The sequence below is a fragment of the Triticum aestivum genome, chromosome 3D (genome assembly GCF_018294505.1).
Source record: "Triticum aestivum cultivar Chinese Spring chromosome 3D, IWGSC CS RefSeq v2.1, whole genome shotgun sequence".
Lineage (NCBI taxonomy): Eukaryota > Viridiplantae > Streptophyta > Magnoliopsida > Poales > Poaceae > Triticum > Triticum aestivum.
Genome location: NC_057802.1, coordinates 533,889,700 through 533,899,406, shown reverse-complemented (window position 1 = coordinate 533,899,406; position 9,707 = coordinate 533,889,700). Strand labels below are relative to the sequence as shown.

Below are 9,707 nucleotides of genomic sequence, written 5' to 3'. Positions count from 1 at the left end.
AGCCACCACAGTAGGAGGGGAGGGGTCTCAAACTCATTCAGTTCATCCTCACACCCACCAAGCACAAAAAAGGGGTCTGGAACTCATTCAGTTCATCCTCACACCCACCAAGCACAAAAACGGGTCTCGAACTCATTCAGTTCATCCTCACACCCACCAAGCACAAGAACACCTCACCTCAAGAGGCTGTTCTTCCCCTTGTACTGTTCATCCTCAGCCCGAGAGGCAATCCACCACCACACTGGAGTAGGGTATTACACCACAACGGTGGCCCGAACCAGTATAAATCTTGTGTCTCTTGTGTTGCGAGTTCGTGGAGCTAAGCTTAGAGATTCCGACGAGGCTGAGGGCGTGATTCGGCAGGGGGAGATCTTCGTGCGCACCCCAGTGTTCGAACCTTGAGGGTTTTGCCGGAACCCGAGATCCAAAATTTGGCGCGCCAGGTAGGGGTGCGCAGAAGCTTTCCTTCCGTCGCTTTGTGCCTCGTCGCTTCGTCATCTCCATGGCGGACGCTCGCCGAGCTCGCGCTGAGCGCCGGGCCGCCCTCGCCGCCCGCGTTGCTCTGCCGGCTCCCGTCAGCGGGCCACCTCGTCGTTCTCCATCACCTGCCGCCAATGCCGCCACCGGCCCGGCGGGGAACGAGCAGCAAGCATCCTTGCTGCACCCCTCGGTGCGGCGGGACGGTTGCACCGCCACTCCATTGCTGACCCCGCCCGGCTCGTCATCTCACGCCCGTCGCGCTCCCGTGGCCATGCAGGCCGCGCAGTGCATGGCGCGTGAACTCCTGCGCTTCCGCCCCATCGACGACCTCTACGAGGACTGGCTCGACCGCATCGCCGAGCTCGTCAGCGCCGCAGGGGGCTCCCCCGCGCTATCCCTCTCGCTGCCTCGCCCTCCGCCGGCCACAAGTAACATGGCTCATGGAGTGCCTCCACCACCTCCATACCAAGACGGCGTCCTCGCGCCAAGACGCGCGGCCCCCCGGCGCGACCCACCGCGTCCGGCGCCCGCACGAGAAGAAGGAAGCTGCCAAGAAGTCCCTCGTCCGCAAGAAAACGCTCCTGCGCTCCGGGCGCCTCTACGGCAAGACCGTGCGCCGCCTGCGCTTGCGGTGCGCGGGCATCAAGGCCAGGCTCCACACCAGCAAAGGGTCCCGGTGGCCACCGCGGGCTGCCACGCCTTCACTCCTGAGCTGCGTAGCGTTGCATGGCCAGGCAAGTTCAAGCCAAACCTGCCTCCGCGCTATGACGGCACCCTGACCCCGCGGAGTTCCTACAGCTCTACGAGCTCAGCATCGAGGCGGCCAACGGCGACGAAGAAGTCATGGCGAACTAGTTTCCCATGGCTCTCAAGGATGTTGCCCGCTCCTCGCTCCTGAACCTGCCTCCAGGCTCCATCTCCTCCTGGAACGAGATGCGCGACCGCTTCGTCGCCAACTTCCAGGGCACTCGCGACCGACCTCCGGCCGCAGGTGACCTGCACCGCGTCAAGCAATAGCCAGGGGAGACCCTCCAGAAGTATATCCAGCGCTTCAACAATGTTCGTCTCAAGATCCCTAAGGTGACGGACGAGGCCATCATCTCTGCGTTCTCCGATGGCGTCTGCGACGTCAAGATGAAGGAGGAGCTCGCCATCCACGAGGAGCTGTGCACATCCCTGGAGCTGTTCAACCTGGCGACCAAGTGCGCAAGGGCTGAGGAAGGGCGCCTTTCCCTTCTCGACCTCCCGGCTGCTGATCTGGAGGAGAAGAAAGCCAAGGCCAAGGATGTGAAGCGCAAGCGAGTGGCCGTACTCGTGGCAGAGCCGGACACGAAGCGCGGCAGGGACCAGCCTGAGTCATCCAAGAGCAGCCGACCATTCTGCACCTTCCACAACGTGCACAGCCACAACCCCAACGATTGTCAAGAGCTCAGGGCCATTCGCGAAGGACGCTTCGGTCGACGCCCCGAGTGTAACGACCGAGGCTACGGCCGAGGAGGAGGACGTGGCGGAGGATGCTGGGATGACCGAGACCCACGCCAGGAGTGGCGCGACCGGCCTCGTGAGGACCACTGGCAGGATCATCCTCGCGAGGGTGCCTGGAGGGATCAGCCTCGCGGGAACTGTCCTCAGGGCAATGCTGGGCTTCCTCCGCTGCCGCCACCACCAAGAAGGAACAACGACCACCATCAAGACGAGGGGACTGGGGGCTTCCAAGAGCCGTGTGCTATCGCCTGCATCTTGGGCGGAGCTCAAGCCCCAGCCTCGCAGCGTATCTTCAAGCAGTTTGCTCGCGAGGTGAACACAGTCCTCCCCAAGCTCGAGGCCACACGCCCGCTCAGGTGGTCCAAGTGCGCTATTACCTTCAGCTCAGCGGACCAGCTCAAGTGTGCGGCCACCGCTGGCGCTCTCCTGATGCTCTGTTCACCCGTCATCAGCAACGTGCAAGTCACCAAGACTCTCATCGACGGTGGCTCAGGGCTTAATGTCCTGTCCGTCGAGATGTTCGACAACCTTCAAGTGCCCTACGATCAGCTTCAGCCTACCAAGCCTTTCTCAGGAGTGACCGATGGCTCCACCACCCCGATAGGACAGGTCCGCCTCCCAGTCACCTTCGGATAGCGCGACAACTACCGCACCGAGCTCATCGACTTCGACGTTGCCCACATCCGTTCGCCATACAATGCCATCCTCGGGTATCCAGCCCTAGCCAAATTCATGGCGGTGACCCACCACGGCTACAACGTCCTAAAGATGCCAGGAAGTGGCGGCATCATCACAGTCCCCTGCGAAGAAAGAGATGCGGTGTGCTCCCTCGAGCGTGCCTTCCAAGATGCAGCAATCGAAGACCCCGACAGCAAGAGCGAGCACCCTCCTGAGGCCGTCCCCAAGAAGAAGAAGCAGCTACTCCACACAGGGCCTCAGGGGAGCGGCGCCTCAAGCGGAGTCACGTCAGGATTGGCGCCCGCGCCTGGGGCGCCTCCCTCTGTCGCATAAGAAGGCGCGCCCGGCGCCCTCCTCGGGCAGGGCTCGGGGGCTCTCTTCTAGAGGGCCTCAAACCTTGCCAACATCACGAGGGAGGCGCTTGGGCACCATTTGGAGGCGTGCTTTGCGGCATGTTTTCCTCAGGAGGACGCAAGGCGAGGAGCGCCCAGCGCTCAGGAGATTATTACCAAAACCACTCAGGAACTGCAGGATGCAAGGGCCATGTGCTGCAATCGCCGCTCACCTGGCGCAGCCCCCCATCCAGGCAAGGATGCTGGGCTGCGCGTCTGCATCGACGTCCCAGGGCTCAACAGGGCCGCGTCTCAGGAGCCCTTCTGGCCTTCGCGTGTGGGACGCTGCGAGGGCCCACCGCACAGCTACGTTCGCATGCCATTCGGCCTGCCGAGCGTGGCATCCGCCTATCAGCGCAACTTGCGGCGCATCCTGGTAGCTCAGGAGGCCAGGCACCATACAGTCCTGGCGGAGATGGAGACAGTCCTCAAGGAACCGCCTGGACCCCCAGAGCCTCCTGAGGCTCAGGGCCCCGGTGGCTCGTGAGGAGCAACCCCTTCGCTGCGCACCTTCAGCTGCCTCAACATTCCTTCATCAACAGAATGAGGTGACATTTTCCAAGTTTATTTAGCTGGGAGCGCCCCCAGAGCTGCATCATTCCTAGGACGCGTGGGTCCGTCCCTGCGGCATGTATCCCTTTTTTATGTCTTTAGCTTACCTTGCTGGGGGCGCCCCTCGGGCTGCATCATCCCCAAGCCGCTCGGGCCTGACCCAGTGGCATGTATCTCTCCTGCGTTTACTTGAGCCAGTTTGCTTCCATGCTTAATCTATCTATGACTATCACCTGCTTGATTGTCACCTGGGGGGCCCACAAGCCAGGGGGGTGCCTCCCGCTAGGTCGTGCCCTGGAGGCTTGTGGAGCCCCCGGGACTCTTTTGACTTGGCCTCCAAGCTCCGTGGATGTCTTCTGGTCCAAAAAAATCATCGTAAATTTTTATTCCGTTTGGACTCTGTTTGATATTCCTTTTCTGTAAAACTCAAAAACAAAGAAAAAACAAAAACTGGCACTGAGCTCTAGATTAATAAGTTAGTCCCAAAAATAATACAAAATAGCATATTAATGCATATAAAACATCCAAAGCAGATAATATAATAGCATGGGACAATGAAAAATTATAGATACGTTGGAGATGTATCAATCCATCGCACGGCGGTGTTGCCACCGTAGATTTTGCATGCATGTGTGTGTGTGTCGGCTTCCGAGTTGGGGTAGGGCCGCACCGTGGAGTGCCTCCGTTGCGCCTCGAGGATGTGCATATTTTTTTAATTAGTAAAATCATACCAATGGCGGGTGAATATTGACGACCGCCATTGCTAGTTTGTGTCGTTAGTGCCGTTAGTGGGTTATACTAGTGGCGGGCACTAGGTAAAGCCCGCCACTGCTAGGTCTTTACTAGTGGCGGGCACACGCCCGCCACTGATGCCTTGTTAGCAGTGGCGGGAGGTCGGTGCCGGGCGCCCCTAAGAGCCTTGCCCGTCACTGCTAGATATTCCTGCAGTACTAGTAGAGTAGTGGCCAAGAACTCATTCATACTTGTTCCTGAAATATGATGGTTTATGATCTGGTTGTCGCATAGATGTAGTTCTATTTCTTCATACCTGTCTCCTCATTTACCTTTTGGGGATAAATCTTAGAATCTCCTATTCATCCCAGCTAGCTGATAAACCTTGACATTTCAATGTCCTATCCACAAAATAGATATTGGCTCTACATGCAATGTTATTTTGCCATGCTCACCTTCTTCTCTCACAAAGTGTAAGTTTACAACCCACTCATCTTCTCTCTCCCCTTCTCCACTCTTCTCCGACTCACAAATATGATGTGTCAACTTGTATAGCCCCTGCTTAATTCACCCTGTGGTACTTGCCCTGAGAAATAAGGAGATCAAAATGGTAAATATCTCTTTATAATAAGATCAACAAAATAGTGTGTGTGAAAGGACTAAGTACATCAATGTAATGAGAATATACTATAATACCAGAGTTGCTACTTTGCCTGACCGGTGGAACGGGCATACCATACTGTTGCTTCGAACACGAACAAACACATCACCAACATGAGTCTATCTGCTCCTTCTTCTTGATGTGATCCCAGCAAAATTTCTTTTTAACACGGTACAATCACAGATGTCCACATACACACACATACACTCACCCCTGTGAACGCACGCACACACACCCTGCCCCTATAGGCGCTTCGTAGCTAGTGGACAAGAACATCTCCTCACACTGAATGAAACATCGCCAGAAAGCCTGAAATAAATCCAGAAAAATGTACACACTAGTGTCAATTCCAGGACTTGAACCCTAGTGGGATGGTCCCACTACAAGAAAACTAATCATTTGAGCTATGTCCAATTTGCATCGCGACTAGATCTCTGGTCCTATGAACCTACTTCAACAACACCCTGCTTGCCTTATATACTGGCCAGAAAGTAACTAGTTGTATGTGAAGGTATCAAACTTTCCCGGCCGCAACCACCATGTGCTCGTAACTCCTAACCGCTCCGACGGGTTCAGTTGGTGTCCTGTCGCTGTTGTGCCGCTGGCTACTACTTGGATTACAAGGGTTTTTTCTCCAGGGTGATGGTACAGTAGGACTATAGCCTCGATTACTTTCCGCCTGCGATGAAAAATGATAGGTTGGCTCATCGGGCAGATGAAGAAGGTTGTTCCGATGCATTTCAATGTTTCTTTTTTATTTCCCAGAAGAGTTTTTACTGCTAGTTTGGTCAATAGATCCGAATATATAGACAAATGTTGGCAAAAGAATGACACATATATGCTATTGCCCAAAATCCAAGGCCCATATAATGGAAGCACCACTTAGTGTGAAAGAATAGAAGATATTAGCGACGGCCATAGTATCTTGGATGGATGCAAAAATATATAATAGCAGGAAGGAGAGCATCTTGTCCTGGTTGGAGACTGTTTCGGTAAGGAATTGCCAAGCAGGCAAGTAGTGTGAGGAAACACAATTATGTCTTTTAAGGGAGATTGGGCCATATCTCAATTGGAAATAAATTATCAGTCTGATGTCTTTTAGGGCTCTACTCAACTTGTTCCTAGTCGGTCGACCAATAACAGTGTCTATTGCTCTTGCTAATTAAACGTGATAGCCTTGCACAGACACATATCCTAGAGTGCGTGAACACAGCATATACCCTGACAAGCAAAAAATATATTTGTAATTCTCTGCAGATGTTCACAATACCATGGCACATGTTTCAAATTCCCACGAGAACGGTATCCTTTACCACCAAGGATGCAGATTAAAAGTCTGTTCACTATGTGTCGAGCACCTATTAAATCGTTGAGCAAAAATTGGATTCTAGTGATAACACCATGAAGAATAGTTCGGACAGAATAAAAAAAAATGCCGTTGAGGAGGAAGGGTCGGGTGTTGATGCTCCACCACGCCCAGAATGGCTGGATCAGCTCAATCCATCGCCGGGAGGTTGATGCGGTGGAAATTTCTCAAGGTCAGCCTCCTACGACAGGTAGGGCACTTCTTCTGAAATCGGATGGAGGCCTCTATGCATTTCTTGCAGAAGATGTGGCCGCAGATAGTAGACGATGCATCGACCAGCTCATTGATGCAGACTGGACAGGTGAACTTTGGTTCCCTTGGGAGATCCTTCATTGGCGCTGGGCGTGCCTGCGCCACCTTGGGCTGCAGTGTTTAGCAGAGCTTTAGGGATACATATAGTAACAATAATATTTCGTATTCGTAAAGCATTAACACAATATATAGTTATTACAGAGAATCGGTTGGATTCACGTGTATCCAGATTGTGTGTTAACAGGTTGTTGATGGACGCTCCAGAAAGATCATGTCGTGTAGGGGTTATCCCTAGTGAAAGCATTGTGTTCACATGCCCAAGAGAATCTCCTTCTAGAAAAAAATGCAAGACATACGAGGTTAGTAAACGGGAAACATGGTCAGGCAAACTAGGGGAAAAAATACTCCCAAGATTTAATAATCGACTATGTGTAATTGGAAAATTCAGATAAATATGGGTAAATTGTTCCGGTAATACATCTTTCAGGTTAGCATTTTACTTGGAGCTTTTTTATCACATAATATCTACTTAGTGGATGCATGGCTTCATTCTGAACACACGTGCTGGACTAAAAAATAGTGGTGTGTTTTACCACCTAAGTTGATTTTTATCTAGTATAGTATGCTGCTGGCTGTTAGCTTCCTAGGCTAGAACCCCACACCAATGTCTACATATCCAACTAATCTTAGGCATCAAACCATATGTTAATCCAGCGACTTATATTGCTGCAATAGTGAGCGTTGAACATGTTTAGCATGCAATTAATATCATACCAAATATCAATATCGGCATTCATTTACCACATAACTGATGCACAATTAATATTCAACCTAATATCAACGTACCAGCAGTTAATATCATATCTTATATCAACACCCATTCAATATACACATTTACTACTAGCCCTAATGAGAATATGTATGAGCAAGATCTCAGTAAATCTATCAATACCTGGCAGCGAGGTATCCATGTTGGCACTATGCAGAACTATGTGTGCACTAGATGACAAAGAGCCAACATTGCCAGTCACATAAGACACTCTAGAATTTTCACTCGCACCTTGCATGATATTGGATGTCAGATTCATCGCCCCATAGCCAGGGGAAGAAGATGCTATCTGTCTTAACGATTGTTGGTTTTGTCGGTATTGTCGGTTCTGAGCGGTGTAGGTCTTGATAGCAAACATCATAGTTGGTTGCATTGGTCGCCTCGTCATGTTATAGTACTCCATCTGCCCGAACAACAAGAGATATCAACAACTTACATCATTAATTAAGTGGTAATATTTGATATCTTGCTCGGAAATGGACTTGGTTGCCTGAAAACCAAAGCTACAAAAAAAGAAGGAAAGAGAGGAACACCTTGTTTGGGTATTTACTAAACAAGATTTCCTCGAGCCGCCTCGCAAGCGCCCGGAGACGCGGCCGCCAGAGAGGCAGCAATTGCAACGTGTGCAAAAACTCCAATCTGTGAATTAATATCAGATTCAGATCATTAGCTTTGATAGAGCAGAAGATATCTTTTTGTAACTAATACAGGGATTCAACCGCAGCCCTTAAATATGCAAAATTTATATGCAAGCCCCTGTGAAGTTTCAGGTACGTAGTCCACGATTGATCACCTCTGATGATAAGTATTTGTTGGGAATGATACAAGGCAGAGTGATAAACGTGATACTGTTGTTGAGTAGGTCACTGGATACGACTACTTCGCGTTCCAGTTTTTCTCGAAATACTGTAATCTACACAATCGCAGTTGGAGTACAGAAAAGCAGCAAGAGCTTACATCTTCTCTCGGGCGTTGTCCCGGAGCCTCACAAACTGGGGATCGGCCGCCGCGGCAAGGCCCACCACATCCTGCATCTGCGGTTGCCACGGCCGCATCCCGCCGGAGCCGCCAACGCCAAGGCCAGCGCTGCCCACCTGATTCATCAGCGTCCTCTCCCACCCATTCATGTTCCTGGCCAGGGGGGTAGGAAGGCTCACCTGGGAGACTGGGACTAGGAGGTGGCCGGAGACGAAGAAAGGGGACTTTGACCAATGGCGTACTGGACTTGGACTACCTGAGAGGGTCAATATATAGCGGGTGCTGGGTGCTGGGCGAGCGCCGTGCTCCCCGTTCTATATGTAGCTGGACCACACGTAATTACTTCCTGCCAGAGAATGAGAGAATCGCCCTACGCCCGGTGTCACGCGTCAGAACACCGGCTGGTTGGTGTGCGTGAGCCTGGCGCCTCTTGGTTTTCGTTTTCCCCGCCTATCTATCGGACGTTCACCGCCAATTTGTATTGGGATTTTTTGTGTGTGTGTGCAACAAGGCCAAGGCCATACATACTAAAATTCTCCAACTCTTACAAGACCAACTTTAAAAAATTAGAAAACAACACACATGTATGTAAGTATATATCGTTGCCGTCTTCCTCTTGCACTGGCCGGTGCCGCGCCGTGAGCAAAAATCAATCCGTCTCCGGATCTCTGGAACACCCTTGAAGCCAAGGTAACATTGTTGAGACAAACAATCACCTTGACCATAGCAAAGAAATGGATCCAAATCCAAGAAAAGGATGAATTGGGAAAAATTGGTAGCTTCGTGGCATCAAAAGGAGAAGGAACGAATCCAAGATTTGGATAAATTTTGCGTCAAGTCAAAATACACTCAATCTCCTCTAGATGGGACACATCCCACAACCCTAAGATCACCCTCCATGTCGCCCAGAAGCCGTCTACGAGGGAGCAGACAAGGAAGAAGAAGGAGGAGAATGACAATACCGCCTCTAGCGCGGCCGGGTCGGCGCTAATGGCACCATCTCCACCGCACCATAACAACATCGTTGTCATCGCCTCTGCCATTTCATTCATGGGCACCAATGCTTCCATGGCACCTTTCATGTTAAATTTTGTAATCCACTCGTATAGTAGTGCCATGCCTCCCTTAATATAGTAAAAATTTGGAAGAAAATTGCCGCCATTTTCTTGTAAATAAAGTTCAGCCACCACATATATATAAGAGATGTGATGGCCGATTGAGCAACCCCCAATCAATCAATCTACCAATTTTACCTTTATCTTTTTATCTCTCCTTCATTTTAGTATTCTCCGTTCTTATTTG

At 51.2% G+C, this 9,707-nt stretch overlaps 1 protein-coding gene across 1 annotated transcript; it reads right to left on the bottom strand.

Moving 5' to 3' along the window:
- Positions 1–6,431: 6,431 nt before the first annotated feature.
- LOC123075244 (probable histone acetyltransferase HAC-like 1) lies at positions 6,432–7,815 on the bottom strand. Its single transcript, XM_044497898.1, has 3 exons — positions 7,551–7,815; positions 6,798–6,931; positions 6,432–6,709 (listed from the first exon to the last, which is right to left on the bottom strand). The coding sequence occupies exons 1-3, from the start codon at positions 7,813–7,815 to the stop codon at positions 6,476–6,478; spliced, it is 633 nt and encodes a 210-aa protein (XP_044353833.1). The 3' UTR covers positions 6,432–6,475.
- Positions 7,816–9,707: the final 1,892 nt, after the last annotated feature.